The sequence below is a fragment of the Passer domesticus genome, chromosome 4 (assembly GCF_036417665.1).
Source record: "Passer domesticus isolate bPasDom1 chromosome 4, bPasDom1.hap1, whole genome shotgun sequence".
Taxonomy (NCBI): domain Eukaryota; kingdom Metazoa; phylum Chordata; class Aves; order Passeriformes; family Passeridae; genus Passer; species Passer domesticus.
The window spans coordinates 14,573,235-14,596,961 of record NC_087477.1 but is presented as its reverse complement, the minus strand read 5'-3'; the positions used below and the strand labels follow the sequence as shown (position 1 = coordinate 14,596,961).

The window sequence follows — 23,727 nt, the reverse complement described above, 5'->3', positions numbered from 1 at the left end:
CATCACAAGTCCCTTCTCTGTCACTCCCACACCCCAACAAGTCCTAACTGCCACCACTGACAGCCTCATGGCTTCACACTGCCACAGGGCAGGGTTAGATTAGAGATCAAGGACAAACTCTTGCCTGTGAGGGTGGGGAGGCCCTGGCACAGGCTGCCCAGAGGCACTGCAGACACCCAGCCTCTGGAGTGCTTCAAGGCCAGGCTGGACAGGGCTTGGAGCAGCCTGGGGAATGGAAGGTATCCAGGAGGTGGGGTTTGAGGTCCCTTCCAACACAAACCACTCAGAGCCTGTGGCTCTCAGGCCCCTGCCCACCTTGGAAGCAGGGTGGGCTGCAGCCAGCCAGACAGCAATCCCAGGATGAGGCGTCTGTGCTGCGTTCTGGGAGCTGTGTCAGCACCTCCTCAGCTGCCCCGAGCACCTTCCCATGGCCTTTCCCATGGACACAGCAGCTGCACCCTGCCAGCCGCTCCGACGGGCCCCAGCCACTGCAAGCCCGGCAGTAATTAGCACTGTGTTTAATTCCCCTCTGCACTTGCACTGCAGTGGACCTGAGCACACTCCCTGCAGCACTGGAAGGGCAGAATAGGGCCTGTTTCAACTGACCCCAGCACCTGGGACCAGTCCAGAGCCGCTGTGCAGTTCTCAAAGACCAAAACAGCAAAATTCCCTTCTACTTACAGCAAAGTCTCCACTTTCCCTATGTAAAATGCCAATACAAAAACAATTAAGCTCTGGCCATCCTGTCTGGTTTTTGTCAACTACTGTCACTGCTGTCACTGAGGTGAGCTGAGGCTAAAAGCTTTTGGAAAATCCCACCCCATGTCTTAAAAAGTCAGGAAAGAAATTGGATAGCTGAAAAATCCAGTAACACGAACAGAAAGAGAACTCTTGGTGTAGCCCTGACTGTGCTGCATCTGCTCTGCTAAGTAGGTTCATTTATTTCCATCCTGTAGCTCTCTCCTGCTATTTATAGCACCTGCCTTAATGAACTTTCAAGGTAGATGCCCAGCTTGAGCATTCCTAAAGAGATGTCTAAATACCTTTGTCGAATTAATTTGATCTTTTTATGAATGGACCCTTCCAGTCAGACTGGCACTCCTCACTGGAAATCACGGAATGGTTTGGGTTGGAAGGAACCTTCCAACCCCCTGCCATGGGCAGGGACACCTTCTACTACCCCAAGCTGCTCCAAGCCCTGTCCAATCCAGCCTTGAACACTTCCAGGGATGAGGTATCCACCACTTCTTTGGGCAACCTATCAAATGGGACGTTGTCCACAATAAACTCTTCCTGCAAAGCAGGCACTCCAAATTGGGAAGCAGGAACAGAAGTTTACCCGCTTCCAGTGCAAATCTGATCCATCCAGCCAAAACCTCACCTTCACTGCGAGAGATGCACTCCATGTGGAATGGCAGCACAAGCCTCAAACTGCACCTTAATGAAATCACTCCCTACAAACAGCAGAAGTTTCCTCCAAAGCCACATCTGAGGGCTCAAGAGAGGATTTTTACTAAAACCCTTAAGAACTATTGCTGGTGGCTGCAAGAGGAATTCTCTGAGCCAACTGGAAACCTTTAAAAAGCTCTGATATATCATCCTTCCCCTCTCTCTTCTAATGGGTCCTCTTATCCCTGCTTTTAGGTATTCCAAAATTTAGATTCTGCAGTTATATTTATCAACATGGCAACATTCTGACACCTCACAAAAATCAGGTTTTACTCTCTTCAGGGCTGCAAGCACTAAAAAATTCTATCCTTGACAGTAAGAATTTGTTACACCCACAAGAGGTTTTAAAAAGTCAGTAAAGTATTGCAGCACCTGGGTTTGGGCCAGGGAGGTGAGCCAAAGTGACTTGGAGGGCAACCAGACAATGAGAAAAAACCCCTCCCCAGATCAAGCAGAGATGCATTTCCTCATGGGAAAATCTCTGCACACCAGTAGTACAGAATGAGGAAGAGGGAAAGGGACTCAGAGAAACTTCATCTGCCTTCCTTGTTCCTCCCTTGTCTCATCCCTTGCAAGCAGCAGCAAACCACACCATCCTCTTTGTGCTGACACAAGCACCAGTTGACCTGATGAGGCAGAGCCTAAAAAGTGTTTCCTCCTGACTGGCCCTAAATGGAAACCAAGGCCAGGCTGGCTAAAGGAGGTGCTTTTAGGTGAGAGGTGCTGGGATGTTTTACCTGGAAGAGGGATTTGTCATCATCTGCACTCCTGCCTGAGAAGCAGGGTGTGAATGCCAAAGTTCCCTGAGAGCAGAGAGAGCCCCGCAGGCCTGGAATGTCCTGAAAGGGCTCTGCAGAGGGAACATTGCCTTCCTGCCTCCTCCTCAGTCTGCCAAAGTATCCCTGTCTGGATCTGTGAAGGAGGCATGGCTCTCAAGGCAGAATTTCCTCAGGATAAAACCTATCTGTACATGTTCCATCTGCCCAGCTCTCTTCAGATGGGAGAGCTGAAGGCTGTCTGTTACTACCAGAGTTGGGCTTGTTTGGCTCAGCTGGACACAGGCTAAAACAAACATAAGGACTGACACTTCCAAACTGCACCAATTCCCAAACACAGAGGCACAGCAAGACTGGTTTGGAACTGGAACAAAACTTTTCTAGGGAAGACTTGCATTTCTGGACCTGTTTATTCTATTGCTGGTATCAATGGACATGTTCCATCAGGTTCAGTTGCTGTGAGCAGCTTGACCCAGTGAGTCAAACCCAGACTTGGTCAAAGTCTAATTGCTGAGTTTTCATCCAAGAAGCTGAGAAATCATTTCAGGTAAGATATTGAATCTCAGGCTTGTGGTCCTTAGGGACAGATCAAGAATTCCAAGTGATGCACCAAATCACAACTGGCTTAAGCTTTCTACTCAGGAAAAACAAAGGTCTCGATATACAGGACAATCAAGTTGTCCCCTGAGCTTCTATAAATTATTTTAACAACCACATATTAAAGATTTTGTAAATCAAGGTCTATATACTTCTTGTTGTATTGGAAGATAAACTAAATCACCAGTTATACACCCAGGCTGAACTGACAGTGTCTAATACTGGCCAAGGTGATAACTGCAAAATCAACAATGAGAAGGAGCTTATAAATTAAGGATTTCTTAAACTGAGATATGTTGGACCAAAACTCACAGTGTTTTGGTGTCAGACCAGATTCTGCTTGTTTTAAACCACACAGCCCTCACACACATTTCAGCTTCTGATATTCCACACTGTCTACTGATAGCCTTAAATGTATGTAGCACAGTTCATTTCGGCTTTCTCCCAATTCCATTAAAATTGCTATGCCATATTTCCCAGCACTTAGTTTCCCACCCCTGGATCAATGCCTACTATGGGATGAAGATTAAAACCTCGGGGTTCTAACTGAGGTTTCTTGCCAGGATTGTCAGCACTATACACCAGCCTGAGCTGGTACATGCTGCCTGGAGAGAAATGGGCTTCTGTCAGACACACTTGTGTGACACAGCTGGTGGAGAGAAAAGAAAGGCATCTCAGAAAGCAAAAGAAAGGGTGGGAAACACAAAGTTCAGGTCAGCTCTGAAGACAAAAGTTTCAGAAGAGGAAAAAACCCAGGGATATGAGGTAACTTGTAATTCAAGACAGTAATCTGACCTTCCCCTCTCCTTTACAGAGCTCCAAGCTACATGAGCCAGCTCGTAAAAAGATCTGGCCACCGGTACGAAACAGCAAGGACCTGGAAAAGTATCTGGACACCTGAGATGGTGAACAACAGAAAAAGGGCCCAGGGATGGGGTATGAATGCTACTGCATGGGACACCTGGAATATTTATGCAATTCCACTCCAAAAATCTGCAGTGCAAAGAGATCAGGGTAGAAAAGCCTATGGGAAAACTGCAGATGGAAAGTGATGGGAAGACTGCATATTCTTACTTGCAGGTGTAAGTGCAGATAAGAACATATTACTGCATAGAAACAACCACAGAGGAGAACAACCACCACAAACCCCTCCTCAGATGAAACAGACACAATGATGGGCAAAATGAAAGGCAGGACATGAAAACCTGATGGAAGAAATGGGTTTTCAAACACAGGCACACTTAGCTCATGGAAACAATTCCCCGAGGATATGATACATTCAGAAGCAAAAAAGAAATTTCTACAGGCCTGGTCACCTGCATGCCAAAGAACAAAGGTATAAACACAAAAATTAACTTTAAAACATTTGAGTTCTTGAAGTAATTATGTCTTTTGGTATAAAACCAACTCTTGGTTTCTGAGTGCTGACAAAAAACCTTCTTTGGGACAACCAGGGAACAAGAGCTGGGAAGAGCAAACGGAATCTGTGACTTGCCTTCCTTTCCAGGTGCTGTTCTCTGAAGATGGTAACCAGGCTAAAGACATGACTGATCTGCCTGCCCCACGTTACTGTCCCTATCTATAGCAACTACACAGCAACATGACTTCAAAATGAGAAATGAATGTATTTCTTCAATCCAAGGTGCAGTTGTATGGATCTCTCACACAAGAGGCATTTTTCTACTCACAAATGAAGCTCCAGCCATCTGGAATTAGCCTGAATAATCTGAGCTGTATCACATCCTGGGCTGCTCTGCCTTACTCAACCCCATCAGCCTATTCATCTCCCCCCTGCTCCTACCAAAGCAGCCATCGATCTGTGCCCAGATTTCAGGACAAGCTTGTGGCCAACAGAGAATACAGCAAAGGGAAGGCAACCCTGTGACAGTCTCTGCACAGCCATAGCACCAGCTAAAGGTCTCTGTCCTCTGCTTAACCATTCTAGTGGGAATAGAGGCACAGGGCATCCAAAACAGACCTAACCTGGCTGTCAATATTTAGATATTCAATCCGTAAAAATACTCAAACATACAGCAAAGCTTCATTTGAGTCTTCTTTTTGTTTTCAAAACCTAAAACTGGTCAATTACCCAAGGGAAAGAAGCTGTTAGCACTGCAAGTTAGTGACACATGAGGCTGAAACACGGGGTGCTGGAATTCCAGAGCGTGTGCACGTCCCAGAGCCAGGGCAGAAGCTGCAATAGATCTACCTAGGCACTACTCAGTCTTTGCCCTTGCTTGCTATCTCTTTACACACAGTGTCAAATTGCTCGTCAAACATTCAGCCTGTTCCTGCCTGGCATCCCTCAAGGGCCAACTCAGGTGATAGAGAGGGATGAAATGTCTGCTCTGGCCTGTGCCTTTTCCAAGCCACAGCAGCTGGCTCAGACCACTCCAACCCTGCAACGTGAGACCATTGTTTTCATGGGTCAAGTTTCATCCTCCGTGAGCAGATCCTAGACAACAGAACGTTTTAAGGACTGACAACTGGAACCAGTACTCACTGAGTGGTTTAAGGATGCTGCTGCTTGTCTCATCAGCGTTTTCTATGTCTGATTTGTCTGAGTAGTTCTCCGAGATTTTCTCCTTTTCTTTCTTTTCTTTGTGCCCAGCTCTTCTTCTGTGACGCCTCCTCCGCCTGTAGCTCTTCGGCACATGGACCCCAATGTAAATCGTGTGGTGACCTGGGGAACACAAGCACACCAACATTAACTTCAGCACTGTGCAGTTCAAAATGCTTTGGGTTGGAAGGGACTTAAAAGATCATCTCATTCCAAAACCCTGCCATGGGCATGGACACCTTCTACTAGCCCATGCTGCCCCAAGCCCCCTCCAATCTGGCCTTGGACACTTCCAGGAACGGGGCAGGCACAGCTTCTGTGCCAGGCACAGATTGCCAGGGCCTCAGCATCCTCACAGAGAAGCATTTCTTCCATATGTCTAACCTAAACTTTCCCCCTTTCAGTTTGAACTCATTACTCTTTGTCCTATCCCTGTTTCATTCCAGAAGGCAAGTGAACTATCCCTCTTAGCTGGCCTAACGTTAATTAGTCCTGTTTTTCTTGTCTCCAGATGTGAGCTTGGAGCTCTGTAGCTACCATTTGGAGAAGTATTTTTATCCCATCATTTGTGAGAGCACATGCCAGTGCAGACTCAGATAACTGTTGTCCTTGTGACTCATTTAAATACAAAAATAAACCCCACAGAAGGCCATCATACTCATTTTGTAATATCGAACAGAGTGCTTTTAAAACACATTCTAAACTAATTTTTCCATTTGTTTTACCAAATACACTGCCTGAACTTAACAGCTACCTTGTGCCAAGTGATTCAGTTTAATTGAAGAGCTTAGACCAACAAAATCTACATCACTTGACTGTGCAGTCCTCTGTATAACAAGTGTCAAAGTACCATTAGGTACCTTACACAGGTGCCACTATAGAGGTCCCATGCTCCAAGTACCATCAGGGAGTTGTTGTAACACAGCAGAGGAGGAAGGACTACTCACACAAGTTCCTATCAACTCCTACTTGACACTTTCTAAAATAAAAATTCACAAGTAACAGAAGAAGTGCCCAATCTCATATGTTGGCTGTAAATCCCAAGGATGCCCTTGCACTGAGACTGGGATTTCAAACTAAAGCACTTCAACTACACTTGCTAATGGTTGTGCCTATTTGTGTCTGATAAAAATGTTTTCTTTTCAGGGCTTTCTGCACCTCTGCCAGCTGGGGATGAATATCCTGTGCTTACAGAAAGCACTTAGACGTTGTCTTCTCTGCCCAGATCATTCAGACATCTCACTGTAAGCTATAAAAGCAGCTCTTACAAAAGTAACTCCTGAGAAATGAGAGCTGGATTCTGTACTTTGGACCAAGTTGGGTTTCCCCATTTCTATCCCAGAGTGGCTGAACGGAGAGTTTCAGATGAACAGAGTAAACAAATTCATCTGAATGAATGACCCACAAACTAAACATGTGTCTCTAATTCCTCCTTATGATAAATCCAGTCTTGGCAACCAAACAACTGAAAATTCAGGCACAAAATACTCCATTTCTGTAACTAACTGATTTGCCACTTCAGATTCCACACACTCCTGAGGCCAGCTGTGAGGCCTTTATTTTGTATGTTTCAACCTTTATTTTGCACATTTGCTCATCTTGTTCCAGCCCCTACCATGGGCAGGGACACCTTCCACTACACCAGTTTGCCCCAAGCCCCATCCAACCTGACCTTGGACACTTCCAGAGATTGAAGAAAGAGGATTCTGGAGCTGAGCAGGGTGCAAACTCAGGCAGTGGAACAGGGATAGAACAGGGTCCTGAGTCTGCTGCCTCCTGTCAAAATGGCCACCTCCAAGGAATGGGATCACACCGCAGAGGGAAAGGGCAGAGCCACAGAGATATGTGCAGCAAGAGCTCCCAGACGGACATGTGAAGATGCAGTTTAGCTCTTGCGTGCCAAAGGAAACCCAGAAAGCTCTTCCAGCAACTGGGAACATCAGCTTTAACGTGGCAGATGGCCTGAGTGCTGCACAGAGACAGGGAAGGGGAGATCTGATCCGAGCACCAGCAGGAGCTGGAAGGGTGGGGGTGACCCCAGGAAGACAGGGCAGTGGTAGCCTTTCCCAAGGGATTCTCACACCCAAAACTCCATCCAAAGGCCTGATGCAAAAGGTATCTGTATTAAACAACAGTCCCCTTTGAATCACTTGAATTCTGTGGTCAGCTTGATAATAGAAACACATCATAGTGAGCCTGCAGTCTTAATACTTTAATATGCTGCCAACAGAACTGGACAATCTCTTTAATCTTTGGACCACGTGTACGCAGCACAGATTTTGGTAATATGAAACTCACTTGTACATACGCAGGCCAACATCTGCATTACTTTGCTGCTTTCCCTAGTCTGAAGGCAGAGACTTATTTAATGTTCCTTGCTGTGCCCCCACCCCTCCCGGACTGTTCAGGGAGGCCAAGCAAGACATTTTCCTTCTCCATGTACTTGAAGTGCTTGGCATCTGTTTATATTGTTCCAAACGCTGAGATAATCTTCTAGGCTCCCTTCCCAAAGCGCCTGGGAGGAAACAATTGACACATAGTCTCAATGCTCTGGGCTCCCAGGACATTTCCGACTCACCGGGGGAAGCCAGCCTTTCCCATGAGAACCACAGCCTGAGAAACACAACGTGACACACGGGCACCGCAAGGATCGCGCAGCTGGGGAGCACGGGAAGCACGGAGCTGAGCGCTGAACTTGGGGGAACCCAACCTTCTTCTCCCGTACACCCAGCACAGCCCTCCCCAAGACATCCTTGACCCCCTGTTGCACCTCCTTACACCAGTGTCTGCTTCACAGCACTCAAACCCCACCTGTGCCATGCACACGCAGAGCTGTGGGTCCCGGGGGCACCTGCTCCCCTCTAAGTGACAGTGGGCTGGCGCTTCTTTAGACTTACACTGATTGTAGCTTTGACTTTTGTGACCACAGAGAACATTTACGGTGCCCCAAGTTCACAACAAAATCGTTTCATCTGATTATTAATAAAACAAAATGCAGTCATCATCAGGTTTTCTCCTGGAAAAACTCTGTTGAAACCGCATCTTTTGCTTTACTAAGAGCTACTGAAGAAGAGTAGTTCATGACTCAGCACCCAGATTTGGAGTTTGGGCACAGGAGACTTGCTGAATCAGTTCTACTGATGAAAACCCACTTGTGTATCACCAGCTGAGGTTCTGTGAAATGCAGCATTCCCTCCCTGCCTGCAGGAATAGCTGCTCATCATCATCAAGACTAGGTTGGACGGGGCTTGGAGCAGCCCAGTCTAGTGGCAGGTGTCCCTGCAGAGGGGTGGAATAAGATATTCTCAAGGTCCCTTCCAACCACAACCATTCTGAGAGAAGCACTAGCTAGCTCTTTTTTAAAAAGGGTACTAGGGAATGGTTTTGGCTCAGCAAAACCAAAACTCAGTCACTTGGAGACAGGAGCTGAAAGTTATGGGATCAAAGGATAAAGTCTGCCTGCTGCATCTAAGAAGGAATCCTTTCCACATGACTGGATTCTTGAGACTCAGAGCGTGGTAAGACCAGCTCATAAAGAATCTCACGCTGGCACCTTAGAAGAAAACAAGATCAAAATCTAGTATTAAAAATGTATAAAGGACTGAAAATAAGCTGAGCATTAGCAGTTTCCACCCAGCCCTTGTTTATCCCTTTAAAGACGCCTTTGCAAAGAACAGGGAGAGTCACATTAAACGTGGTCAGACTGCAACAGGCCCATGTGGTTACAGTTGGTCACAAAGCCAAAATCTTCTCCACCAACTCTGGCCAGATTTTGGGCCATCTGAAAAATGGGTTTTGCTCAGGATGCCCCAGCCATGTCACTTAGAGGCTTATGGCATGGGTTTGGAATGAGATGACCTTGAAAGTCTCTTCCAACCCAAACCACTCTGTGATTCCATGAAAGGTGGGACCTTCTCAGCCCATTTTCACAGCTCAGCCATCAGTCTTATTCCCAGGTGGAACTGAAAGCCTCAGGTAGCCTCCCTCCCATCTAACATCTAGAGATCTGCTCTTCAGTCACACCAGAGGGGCCACGTCCTTCGTCAGCAGAAGATGGCACAGCTTTGTGCCCAAGGAGGTGTCAGCACACAGCCAAACCCACAGAGAGAAGTGGCACCAGCCAGGACACGGCCAGGATCACAGCCAGGTCAGTGTGCTTTAGAGCACCTGCTTTTCCAACCCGGGGCTGGTGCAAAAAGTGCTTCTCATTTTGTGTGAGAACCAAAGAAAATTAACAATACAAAAAAAAGCCCATGGCTCAGAAGGACAAATAAATCAGGGGGATGATCCATTTTAAAGGGGAGATACTAAAAGTAGCACTAAGGAGGTCCCAAACTAAGCCCTGCTTAGTTTCAAATCAGCTCAAGAAATAAGAACAAAAGGCCACGCCGTCACGTGCCGGGTGCCCTTAGCTCTACCTGGTTATAGAGGGGTTTCCAGGTGCTGGCAGCAGCAGAGGGGCTGCACCACAACCAGCTGCACCACAACCAGCTGCCCCTTCCAGGCCACAAGCTGTTCTGCACCCCCAGGATGGGATGCACAGCCAGCAGGACACCCCACGCCGGAGAACTGTTCACACCTTGGCAGAAACAAGGAACACAAGGACCTCCCCTAGCACTGTGCAAGAGCCACAAGCTGCTCCCATTCATGCACATGGACAGAGACACTGAGTCTCCAGGGAAAGACAAACCATAATCAGTCCTCTAGACAGAATGCCCAGGCACAGTCCCCCCAACAGTCCCCACAGGGTTTTCAAAACATGCTGGTATTCAAGTGACCGACTTTCCATGCAAGTAAAAAACCAACAGTCAGGGAAAAGGCCGAAGGATTCACCGAGCACTTTGTGGAAATCTGAACAAAACTGAATGCACTAGTTGGAGACAGATCAAACCCAAATCCTTCTCCTATAAAGAACAGTAGTATGCAATTAACCAATTCTTCTGTGCTGTGGCAGTTTGCCAAGGAAAAGGGTCAGCATGAATCCATCAGACGATGGGAACAACAACCATAAGGCTGAGTAGCAGGTTCACAGACCTCTGATAAATGGCTCCTGATAAATGCCATCAGGAGATGAACCTGCCATGAGGGAGAGACAGGAAAGGACAAAACATAAAACAGAGGCTTCAGCAGAGACAATCCTGAGCTACTATGCCATAGAAAAATGAAAGGAGAAGTAACAAGATTAGAAACATTAGAGATCTCTTCCAGTCTGCCAGCTCTGATAGAAGAACCCCAAATTCATGGCTTAGATTCAAGTGAGGATCACCATCAGCAAGGAACATGCAGCTCCTTACCCAACCAGGGAACTTGTGCAAAGATCATGTCATATATTTGCATCACTGCCCTTCACCTCTCAACAGGCAGTCGTTGCCTGAAAAGCCCACGAGAGGCAGGGAATGAGCTGTGCAGGGGAAGGCAGTGTGGAAATTGGAGACCTTTTTCTCTTCTTCTATTACACCAAGCTGCCAGCACTTGAATATCTTCAAAAAGTCAGCATGGGATCTAAAGCATTCCCATGTAACAAAGCTATAGTTAGACAGAAGGGAAATCTACCTAGCCATTTGCCTAAAGCTTGCAGGAACTCCTTTGGAACTCCTCTGTTCCAAACGGATGATCCATGACCCAGACTGGACCAGCCAGATTCCTAACAAGAGTCAGAGGCTACTCCAGCAAAGCATGTGTAACAGGTGAGTTAGATCTGAGCTACAGGATGGCTCTAAAAGACAGAGCTCACATAAATTCAAGTAAAAAATATCTAAATAGGAAAAAAAAAAAATTTAAAAAAATCTTCAACTTTCTTCCTGAGGATCCTAGAAAGCCTGCTTGTGTAGATGGAACAAAGTCAGGGGGGTGGCAGTGAACAAAGGGGTAGGCATTGTTCAGACAGAACAATGAACATGTGGTGGAGGTATTCTCCCTGAGCTTTATGTAAGCCACTGCGAGACTCTTACCCACAGCCCTGTAAGCTGCTTTTCCTTCTCTCTTCTTTGGAGCTGTGAGAGGTTATAAAAGCCACCAAACCTGTCCTGCTGTGATCTGATCTAATCTGGCCAGAACTGCTTGGCTTCAATGGAAAGAAGAGTTGAAGAAGACTTGAAGAACAGAGGGCTCTGAGGAACAGGGCAGAGAAGGGGATCTGTGCTGGACTGTTGGATTTAGCTCTTGGGAAGCACACTACCTTTGGATTTTCTGGCATCCTTTAAAATTATGTCCCCTTCCAAAATGCTCCAAATGACCACTCAAGAGAACTGATCTTGGCTGAAAATCTTTCCCTATTTCCATCTCATTAATTACCAAGACCGCATGAATTGAGCACCAAGCTGTACTTGACACTCTCAGGCTCACAGGTGCAGGCAGGATTTCAACCCTGCTCCAAGAGAAGTAAGAGCTGCGGTATGATGACTGAGGCATCCCAAGCTGTCTCCATTCTCTGGGAAAAGCCTCAAACCAGCCCTCTGCAAGCAAGCCTTGATTCCAAGGCTGCAGTTTTACTGAAACAAGTGTCAGAAGGCCATGTTGCAAACAGAACAGTGCTCACACAGAGGTGCCCACACACAGGCTCCCCAACACTTCCCCAGTGCCCTTTCTCAGCCTCTATTTCACTCTGGTGTTCTGCTACCAGAGTAGGAACATCACCAGAAGGAAAGGAGGGGACAGGGCTCCAGGAAGGCTGGGAGGATGCTCAAACCAGCCAGCTACAGCCCTAGCACCAGTTTCCAGGTTAAGCCCAGCTTTGGCAGTTCTGGTATGAGAATCACAGGTAGGAGAGGGAACAACACACCTATGTTACCCAGCCACAGCTCAGGCAACATGACCTGGGTTACCTTTCATTTTAAGTGTCCTGGAAAAATCCAGGAAGGCTCACAATCACATCTGGGACTCACATCTGACAAGTGAGCAAAGGCTGTATCTGATTTTCAATCTCCATGCTGAACTGTTAAATCCAGTGTTATCATAGCTTAAAAAAGAGCAGTTGGGTAGAGGAAGATGGGAGCAGACAGTCAAACAAGCCTAGACTTGAATCCTGACTGAAATGAGAGCAGCTGCTCCCATCCAAGGCTGCAACGTGCCATATGAGGGCCACCTTTCTAGCTGGCATGGGCCCTAACAAAACTAGTTCGGTCAGAGAACTGATGATAGTTTCCAATCAGTTGGATTTGATGATCTTAAAGCTCTGTTCCAACTTCAATGATCCTGTGATTCTAAACTGACTGGAGCTGGGAAAAAACTAGTCACTGTCAGAATGGTATGGAAACACATTCCTTCACCTCGTGCCCAGCACATGCTGGCACAAAACTTCTCCCCACTGCAATGCAACCACCACCGTTCCTTCACCAGGGGCAGACCATGCCAGCTATTGACTCAGCTGCTCTTAGAACGTTTTCTCCACTTCTGCCTGCACAGCCAGCTTATTGCTGCCTTATGTAAAGTCAGTTATCAGCCTCTGAACTCAGACTGCAGCCTTTCTCACTGAGCATGGAGTAGGCAAGCACCAGAAACCTCCTCAGCCCAGCCAGCACCCTCAGAGCCAATGCTGATTGCTGACAGCAGAGCAAGGACAGCAGCACTGACCAGAACAAGAGTCCATGCAATGACCTGCTGGACAATGCCAAGGGTAAGCACTCTCCTGAAAAGTGCCATGGGAAATTAAAGCTGGAAAGGAAAGAATCTGGAGACCTGAAATCTTTCATCAGGGTGTTTCAAAGCTGGGAAGATCTAACTACCTGTCTTGTTTTTACTTAGCTGTGTGGGGCAGCACTGGGTTCCAAATTCCACCTGCCATTCCCAAGTTCACAGAATCACAGAATGGTCAGGGTTGAAGGGACCTTAAAGCTCCTTAAAGTTCCAGCCCCTGCCATGGGCATGGACACTTCCACTAGCCCAGGTTGCTCCAGGCCCTGTCCAAGGTGGCCTTGGACACTCCCAGGGATCCAGGGGCAGCCACAGCTTCTCTGGGTAACCTGTGCCAGGGTCTCAGCACCCTCACAGGGAAGTTGTGCCAGCTGCTGTTTGGAAAGAAAGCACAAAGGCACTGCCTCAGTCCTCTGAGTTTGGCTTTTGCAGGAGTAAAGCCCAGTTCAGTTTTACTGAACCAAAACACAGCCTGGCTTGCTTCTACATATAAATTAAAGGCACCGAAGAACATAAATGAGCACATTCTGTGATCAGATTTTACCTGATTAATTTTTTAATCACATTTATTTCAGAAGCAATAAAGATGTGGATATGAAACAGGGCATCTGGTTACTTCTGAAAATGGAGGAGGGTCTGCTTACAGTCACGGATCAAAAACAGAGGGCAGGGGTGAGAGGAGAAAAAGAAATCCAAGTATATGGGCAAATACAGCTCATTTCTCCCACCACCAGCCTGCTGTTAATACAGGTAAAGATGTTCACAGTTAGCTCTCCCCTTTTAACCTCTCCCCTCACTGATCCAACCATCAAGGACTAACCTTGGGCTTATGGCATCACACAGCTTTCTACCAGCAAAGTGCAATGACACAACCGGATCCAGAATAGAAAGCAAGGAGGAGGAAAGTGCTAAAATGGAACAAGTAGTTATGGAACATTGTTACAAAATCCCTGGGTTAGCCTGTCTGCAGAGCACTCTGCAGAGTAAATGCCAAAACGACAACTGGACCCAGGAAAAGTTTCCCCTAACAGCATATTCTCCTGAATTCACTCCCACAGCAGGACTGAGAGGTGCTATAGAAAACCCTTAGCTTGCCCATCATTTGGAAGGCAGGACAGGTATGCTGCTCCCCATTCCCTAAAACATGGAGCTGGGGCACTCCTCAGGCTTTGCAGTGGAGTCATCAGACTTCAAATCCAGCATCCTCCACCCCACCACAGAGTCAAGGTGGCAGTGAGCCCGGGGGAAGTTCCACATAGAGAGCCAAGAATACCTTATCTCTCAGGATAAGGTGGAGCTTTACTTTTCCCCTCTTGCAAAATCGGTTATTAAGTAATCTGTTTATGTCACACATACCAGCACTCCTCACAGGGGCATTACAGCAGCCCAGCGTTACCTTCAAGGAAAGGAACGTGCAGTGCTCTAAATGAATGGGAAGGGTCCTCTCACACAGCTCAGGGCAGTGCCTCTCCCTGATTTCCCCCAGGAAAGCCAACTTGTACTTGCTTTCCTTCATGCTCTGCCCTAGACCCGGGCAAACCCCCCTGGCTCGCCAGGTCACGTTTCTGGGCACTTCCAGCCAAGCAACTCCTCCTAACTAACATGCACCGAATCCACCACCGAGCCCTCTCGTGGATCCAGGCAGCAGGGAGGAGCTGCAGTGGAGTAATTTCCAAATGTCAACAGCTGATATCACAGCAACACATTCCAGTGTAGGACCAGGGTGAGGTGCCACCTGAGGGACGGACTAAACAATCCCTGGAAGCAAGCCCAAGGGACATACGTACAGTTTCTGTTAACACTACATTTACTCAGCAAGGGCACAAGGGACAATTGTCCCACCCTGAAAATGTCTCAATGCCTTCCTGACCAGAAATGCCCTTTTTTACCCCTCCTTAAAAAGCCAAGTCCTTCCCTCTCCCCCACAGCACTACATAATCAAATTGGTGGGTGATGTGGTTGGAGTTGCTATCTCCATCCCACAGACATAACCTGTGGGCATCACTGACACAGCGAGCCATGCTCCTCTCTTCTCCTGAAGAACACTCCAAAGAGGGATGCTCAAACCAACACCTTCAAAATTTTGTCTTCATCTCTTTGAATTCAAAGCAACTTAAAAACAGCAAAAGCAGCCTGGTTCCAAGGCATATTATAATAATCTGCTGGACAGTTTCCTATTCTCTCCTGCTAACTCTTGCTGCCAGGGAATCCCTGAGTTCTACTGCCCTATCTCTTCTGATAAAGGTTACAGCTCCCCTTCTCCTCACAGAAGGAAAAGAAACAATCTCCTCTCCACTCAATTTCAGTGAAATTAACTCTCTTGACAAATACTCGCCTCCTTTTAAACACCCCACTGTAAGTGCAGGAACCTAACAGGGACTTAAAAGCATCTGCACCAAGTGCCAGCCAAAGGTCTGCAACCTGACATCTTAGCACTTCCACTGGATCTTAAGCTGACAGAAGGCAGGGTTAGGTTAGATTAGATACTGGGAGGAAATTCTTCCCTGTGAGGGTGGGGAGGCCCTGGCACAGGGTGCCCAGAGAAGCTGTGGCTGCCCCATTCCTGGAACTGTTGGACAGGCCTTGGAGCCTTGGAGTGGAAGGTGTCCCTGTCCATGGCAGAGGGCTGGAATTGGAGATCAGTTCCAATCACAACCACTCTGTGAGAGTTCAGTTGATCCCACACATGCAGCCCATGACTGCACCTGGGGCACACACTGGATACACACACACATCACTGTGGAGAGACAGAGGTAGCTGAGGACACACAGAGATTGAGGCTGGAAACATGGAGATAAATAAGATCTCTCCAAAGTGCCAAAGCCTTTAATGCTCACAGGCACTGCTGCAGTGCTCCAGATTGCCAGGCACGCCAAGAATTCCAGGCTGTCCCACTGTGCACAGAGCAGAGCAGCTGAGCAGCGGCTCCCTGGCCGACCCACTCATGCACCACACGTGCCCTGTGACCCTGGCAGATGCCTCAGCCTTGGATCCTGGGTGATTTAGCTGGGCTGCTCCCAGGAGCCTGGCAGGAATCACGGCGCTGCCTTCAGCAGCCCCGAGGGAATGAGCTGGCTGACAGCTCCGGGGCTCTCCGGAGGCTCGGCCCAGCAGCTCCAGCTCCAGAGGCCTGTCGAGTACAATTAGAAGCACTTGTTTCACCTCCGCTCCTCATTCCCCCCGCGAGATGAGCTGCAACCGCTCTGCTAGCCCAGCTAAACCCCATGAGGATATCCACATCAGAACAAAGGATATCAACACACCACAGCCACAAACAGTACTGCAGGCAGTAACCACATCCCCTGCAGACAGTCAGAAGGACCCTCCTGCGCTCATCACCAACCACCACTTGTACTATACTCCTGCAGCATCACAATGTGGCCCTTACACCACAAAACAGCACACAGCAACATTTAAGACAGTAAAACATAAAAAAATATCCTCTCTCTGCCTTCTTAAATGTTTCTGCTGTGCCAAAGTGCCAATTATTCCACAAGCAAAAGGCTAATACAAACCTGACCCTGCAGACAGCAAACAGCCTCATTAAACCCAATACGATGATTTATAGTGGCTGAGCACAGATTACTTCATTCCAGACAGGAAGAAAACACAGGCTTTTTGGTGGAAAGGACTGGCTCGGTTTGCTGGAAGTGTTCTAACTCCTTTTTTTGGAGACTATTTCCTCTCCTACTGCTGGATCCTTTCCTGTCCATTACTGGTGACAATGACATGGCTGTAACTCTACACCTTTCAACACATTTTCAGTCGAAAAGCCACAGGCATTTGTTTGCAAATAAAGAAGTTAGAATAAAATTATATCCTGAAGTCAGGAGGGGAAGGATAGTTCTGCAAGGTGAAATCCTCTCCCTTCTAGGTAAAGTTCTACCCTATCCTTCTCTCCTTCTTCTCCCCCACTAGTTTATCAAGCCCACAGACAACCAATCCTCAGAAAACAAGAAAAAGAGAATTTGCTGCCATTAACTCACTCCTATCAGCTTCATAACTTTCCAGGAAGAAACTTGAAGGAAACGCTTTTAAATTCCTTTTACCTTTGCGATTTCACAACATTTTTAGTTAGAGAGAAAACAGAAACACTTCCAAGGGAGTCTACTGTTTCCCTACAAAGTGAGCAAACTGTTTTCTCTGTTAAAAAGTTCTTCAGGGGAAAACCCTTCTCTTTATACCCCCTGAGCACAAAGGATAACCCAGGCAAACGTTCACTTCCTGCCTTAAGTCCACCCTGACACTTGGTACACATTCTGCTGGTTTTCCCACTTGGCTTCTCCACCTGCCTCCACATTTCCAGGCTCACCACTGCAGCGCTGATAGGCAAGCACTGCAAAACTCTATTCACAGAGGAAAGCAAAGCAAACAGCTCTGGTGCTTCCCAGCCATTATGCAAAACACAACAAACAGGACTTTGGGGGAGGTGGAAGCATGTGCCAACAGCGCGCAACAACATTCGCTCCCAAACTGAAACAGAGGATTTCTCTAAAAAGTCACTTCCACCCGACCAAGCCTACCCATGTCTCAGTCAATTTCAGGTCCAAGTGCTGGGCAAACCAAAGGCATCCTGGTTCACTGCCCTCTGACTGTGCCCGTCCTACATAAAACACCAAAGCAAAGGCACCCTTCCTCCCCAGCAGTCCGGGTCTCTTACCTTCCACTTCTTCTTCATCACATACATGTTTAAGGAAGGAAGCCCCTCTATCCAGTACTGCCTCGTCCTCCATCCTATAGTAATAGAAAAGAAAAAAGGAATGCTCAGACTTCTCCTGGAGTGAGCTGTTTGAACCAGCCCAAGTCCTGGGCAGGTTAACTTGCAAGCTGTTGTTCATGTTCCTGTGGGCACTCCAGTCCTCCTTCCAGTGCCTGCTGTTCCTTCATAGAGCTCCTTTCACATGGCGTTTGCTTTAAGCTGGCCTCACGTAGCTCTGATTCTGACCTTGAGAGGACATCAGTGGTGACAGGTGTGAACAAGGTAATCCCAGCTACAAGTCTTTGGGGGCTTTCCTGTTTCCTGTATCTGGCTTTCCCCCCCCCCTCCTCTTTTCTCCAAAAAGCACAGCCACGCAGGCAGGCTTGGGGCTGTCTGTGAGAGCTGGTGGGATCGCAGTTTGCCTCTGATGCCCAGCCGAGCGAGCGGCGCAGGGAGGGGAGCGGGCACACCCCACAGGGCCACGGGCTCTGAGCACAGCCCCTAAGAGCAGCACAGCACACTTGTCTGCTGGGAGCCCGGCTTTGTGTCACATGTTGGCCTTACAGAAATCTGACATATGAGGATTATCCCGAGACCGAGCTACAGTAAGTCAGATCATCACAGCAGTCATTTATGTGTGTCACCCATTCATTCATCCATTTGGGGAAGGGTTTTAGTGACTGCTGTCCTTCCCCTCCCCTTTTCTCTCCACCTCTGATCTGCCTCTGCGGACAGCAGAGACTCCTAATTCCACACTTCTGCCATCGCCGTGCTTCTGCAGAGCCGCCCAGGACTCCTGCTGCTGTGGTTCCCCCACAAAATCAGACCCTGCCTGCGTTCCGAGGCTACATCTGCAAATCCACTCTTGACAAGCAAATACAAAAATAATAAAATAATAATAAACAAAATTGGAACTGTGTTAAATAATCTCCTTAGAGGCTAAGTACACATTTGCTGCTCACTACTGGGCAGTCGCCATGGGAGCTTTCTATCCTAATACAGCTGAGACCAAGCTGGTCACTTGTTTTCATACCAAAAATCAGGCATAAAACAACCTATTTTCCTTATATTCCTCAGGGGAATAGGGACAAACTCAGTTCAGAGTGAGACAAGGCCTTCAAAACTTCTTCCCATCCATATTGCTTCCATTCAAGATCCTCTGAGAGCAGTAGCAGCAAACACCTGCAGATTATCTTAATGGAATATTCAAATTCAGGAAACACTGAACAGATGAATACCAAGAGTCCAGAATGCCTTAGGGTGTCTACCTTGCATGCCAATGCCTGGCTACCTAACTAGAAGATAAAAAATAAGACTCGACCACAAAAGGAAGTACCAAGTCCCATTTCACAAAAGCAGTACCTCAGTAGCCACTCTCCCACCTCTGACAAGTTGTCCTCCACAGCTTTAGCCAGCTCCTCCTTCACACAGGCTGCTTCTGCCTGAACTCCAGGAGCCTGAGGATTTGAAGCAGAAATTTCCCTGAGCTAGGAAAGGTGCCATTCCCCAAGCAGCTGCTGCCGGGTGCAAAGGGCTGGGACGTGCTCCTTGCCAGCACAGCACACCAAGCCAGCACTCAGGCACACACCAGCCTCCCCTGAAAGCTCCAGCTCTCCATTAAATTATTTAAGGCTATTTATGCGTCTTTTCTAAGGCAACAGAAGGAAACATATCCCATGGATACTCTTGCCTGTTTGCAGTGATTGTAAAGGCACAACCCCATATTTTTTTAATTATTTTTTCCTATAAAGCAGCACAGTAGCTCCTTGCTATAAGCTCAACTGGAAACATCTGGAACAGATGGGACTGGATTTCCAGACCAAACACAAACTACAGGAGCTTTATTCCCCTGTAAAGTCTGTCCTTACACTGGCATTCAGCTCCCTTCCCTGAAGGTGTGTAACACACCTGTGTGTCCCCCAGCTCTGCCTAACACTGTGTGCCAAGGCCAGCTCCTCCAGCCTAGGCAGCATCAGCCGAGGCATGGAGCAACTGAGAAGCAGCAGCATGGCAAAGCAGAGAAAGGCAAAGGATGGGAGCAATTTCCACTGCCTGCAAGGGATACAACGCTGAGAATTCACCAGCTGCCATCTCCCTGGGTGAATGTCTGCTCATCCTCCCCATGACAGCAGAGCATCCTCCCAAGCATCACTCTGCCAGTGCTGAGCATCCACAGCAGTGGGAATGGCCCCCACCTTCCCAGGAACATCACCATGCCAGCCTGAAATGGGTTTATCACATTTAACAGCCATGCTTTTTTAGCTCCAGAGGGCTGGAAAACTGACCAGCAAGGCTGATGCTTTCCCTGAAACATGTATCTGAAGGAGCTGGGGGGTTTAAAGGGCCAGGAATAGAGCTTGGATAGCCTTGGCACAGCGCCCCGGCTCTAATCCACAGGAGTTTAGTGATTAGACTCCAAGCACCACCTCCCTTGACTTGGTCTTTTCTGCCCTTCTCAGATTATCACAGGATTTCTGTGGGCCAAAATCTAGCAAGAAAACATCCTTTACCAATTTGCATGGGGAAATTATTTCAGCCTCCTGGAATTTTTCAAATACCACGAAATGGGAGCTGCAGAAATTAAGAAGAAAAAAAATAGTGATCTAGAACAACAAGAAAATCTTCCCTTGAGTCTTCAGGGAAGATTCCTGTTGGTGAAGCACTGCAGCAAGGCCACTATCCCATGGAAGACACACATGGACTGGAGAGAAGAAAGCATGGAAAAAATTTTAGGCCTCTGAAGAGAAATGTGCCTTCAGTTAAGCCGGTTTACCAACTCCTTGTTGGAAGGTAAAGGGGTTTTCAGGCATTTCTTGTCTAGATCCACATCCTCATGACTGCTGCTGCAACATTGTGGAAACAAACCTTAAAAAAATAATTAAAAAATACCGGGCTTCTATTTTCAGGGTCTGACAGAATATGCTCCAGTGAAAAAAACATGAACTGCTTGAGTAACTGGCCTCTCTGGGCCTACGATTAGATCAGTGCCAAACATTTTTAGAAATGATGTTATGTGTCAATAGGATTTGAACAAGAGTCACACACGGCCAGCAGCAACTCTGCTCTGCCTGCAAAGCACCGGCAGATACAGTTCACAGGAATATTCTGCCCAGCTACTCGGGAAGAACAAGACCAATTTAGTACTAGCAGGGATCCCGGACTTGCTAATGGCTGCGCTCATCTGCCAGCATCTGTTCTGCTCATCACAACACGAATTCTTCCTGCGGGTCGCTGGCTGCAGCAGCAAACACTCGCAGCGCATCCTCCAGGCAAAGCACCGCAGGTACGCTCGGAGTGAGCGATCCCAGCGCAGCTCCGGGTGCCGGCCGGCCGCCAGCTCCCCCGGGAGATGGAGTGCTGCCACCGCCCGGCTGCTCGGCTCCAGAGCTGCCAAACTTGGAACAGCGAGGGCAGGAGAGAGGGAAAGTGCTGTTTGGTGTAAATAAAAAGGACTGATGTGGCAACACGAGATGTTGCGCGGAGTCACAAGTCGGCGGAGTGAATAAATGCCTAACAGAGCTGGGGAGCCAGAGGGGAGAGTTCCTGCTCACTGATAAGCTTTTACGATTCTGCCCATTTCCAACGGCTTTTGCAACCAGGAAGAAACCCCAGCAAACTCTGAACTGCACAAGGAAAAAGAAACGGAGCCAGTTCCGTAACTGGAGCGGCGTAACACGGAGCCGTGAGAAAGTCCCACTGAGGAGCAGCCCAGCGAGCCGCGGCGCGCAGCGGGTCAAGGGCTGAGGGCGGAGGGAGCAGCGCCGCTCACACAGAAGCAGCAGCAGCAGCAGGGCTCCCGGCCCAGGGCCGCCTGCCCAGCCGCCACACACGGCACCCCATGCGACACTGCCACATACCCCCAAATACAAAAGGAGAGACCTGTTCAGGTAGGAAACATCCGCAACCCCACACGGCTCCCCACAGGTGTAACCAGCACTACTTGTGACAACCAGCACCATCCAGCCTTCAACTACAGATGGATCAGCCAGACCTGAAGGCTCCCAGAGAGGGGACCTGGACCTGAGCAGTGAGAAGAGCCACCAAAGGCTTCCCTGCCAGCGACACCCAGTGCCCTCACCAAGCCACCCAGGTTCGATGCCTGCAATGAGTCAGCAAGCCAAACAGGCTGCTTCTGTCACAGGGCTGGGGGAAGACAGAGATAACACTATCCCTTCTCTCTGCAACCTGTGAAGCATTCAGACACTGCCATTGTAGTGAACAAGTAAACAGGAAACCAGGAAGGAGACTTGGTCCCAGCTGATGCTCCCACAGCCCATACACAAATGCGTGAATAAACAGAGCTAATGTGACCAATTCCTTTTTAGGGCCCTGATGTGCTCTGGTTTTCTCACATACTTGCATATGGGCTCTATCACACACAAAAGAAGATCTTCTGACTATACTCAGCACAGCCTGGTTGATGCACTTTTGGAACATGTTGCCAAATTTATCCTGGATGCATTTTCCCCTGTCAGCTCTAAAGCAGCATTTATTTACAAGCTTTCTCAGCAAAAGGCTGTACTCACCCGGAGCAAAGCAGGACAGAACCCTCTGCTTCGCACACAAAGAACTTGCGCTGTAATATTTATAAACCAAATAAATTGCCAATCAAGTCACCTCATGAGGTAAAATGTTTCCCTCTACGGAGGTGTTCTCAGGGATTGAAATTAAGACCCGTGACAGGATTTAAATAGGAGTCTCAGTTCTTGACTAAATCTTGTTTTCAAAACTCTTACAGACTGGAACGTCAGGAACTCTAAATGTTTTATCTCAACTCACAGGTGAAGTCAGTGAGAGCACCTTCCTGAAACCAAGATAAAAACCATTTGAATTCATGATGGCAAAATAAGTTCCATCAACTGGATTTCAATTTTGATCTCCGACAACTTCAGAAGAACTCTTGAAGCTGGATGTGTTCCAAAAATGAAGCAACTACCAGGAAAAGCAATTAGGAGTGAATGAAGTTACAGCTTTCTTCTGCACAAACAATAAAGTAACACTATCACAACACAAGGAAATATAAAGGGAACACTGCCACTGGATGCCTGGGCAGGTGTAACAGTTGAAGCCTTTGCCTCATTGTCATTACATGACTTACCATAAAATGACATGACTATAAAAACTGATAAAGTCAGCTGCCTCTTCAGCTGGGGACTCTGCAAGAAGAAGGCTGCCTTGCACTCCAGCTTCATTTGAGAACTGCAGGATCCCAGTGCAAGGCCCTCTCCAGGACAGGGTGAGCCTCTGCTGCCGAGGACCTGCTCCTGACACATCCCACATCCATCTGCTGTATTTAATGGAGCTACAGCCAGGAAAGCTACAGAGACACCCTGTAAGGGATTCAAGCTTGAGCTTTGGCAGGAGCTTTGGAGGATGGAATCAAATGAGATGCATCCACAGGAAGAAGTGATTCTGGACTGCAAATATTATGAATGTATCTGTTTGAGGATAACATAAACCAGACATTTTCATAGCTTTGTTTTCTGGAAGGGATGAAATAGAAATCACAAAGAAAGCTTACTCTGGAGGCAGAGTGGCATCAGGTTTTAAACCCATAAGCAGTAGTGGATTTTTCCTACAAATTATTATTTCAAGCCAGCCTGTGGCATCTGATCTATTTTTGGCTATTTATTACCGTGACAATGTCATGTCCTGCAATTTTTTTGTTACAGTTTTATGCCTGAGAGGCAACTTCTTACTTGACCGTGTGTCTATTTGAAACCAATGCTGGTTTATACAATAGCTGCTGCTTGTTCCAGCCTCCTCTAAGAGCTCTTTTTGAGGAATCTGTGACTAAGTGTGCTGCGTCACACACAGGAGCAGGTACCATGGGCTAAGAAGCAGAGTAACGTTTCAAGTGTGTATTTTACATCAGCTTAGCACACAATTTTCAAAGTACAGGAGGTCTGGATACACCTACAGAGAAACCTGGACAAAGAAACAGCAACTGCAGGAAACTTCCAGCATTTGCTGCATACTGCTCACCTGGAACCTCCAAAAGCAAGGCATGGGAA

The 23,727-nt window shown here is 47.7% G+C and overlaps 1 protein-coding gene across 5 annotated transcripts in view; it reads right to left on the bottom strand.

The window, feature by feature from the left end:
* SLC4A4 (solute carrier family 4 member 4) overlaps positions 1-23,727 on the bottom strand; it is a 138,206-nt gene that overhangs the window by 77,962 nt on the left and 36,517 nt on the right. For all 5 annotated transcript variants that reach the window (XM_064416263.1, XM_064416258.1, XM_064416260.1 and 2 more), the window contains exons 2-3: positions 17,675-17,748; positions 5,326-5,505 (exon numbers count right to left, since the gene is read on the bottom strand). In XM_064416263.1, the coding sequence (XP_064272333.1) occupies positions 5,326-5,505; positions 17,675-17,748 (254 nt within the window). The remainder of the gene's footprint in view (positions 1-5,325; positions 5,506-17,674; positions 17,749-23,727) is intronic.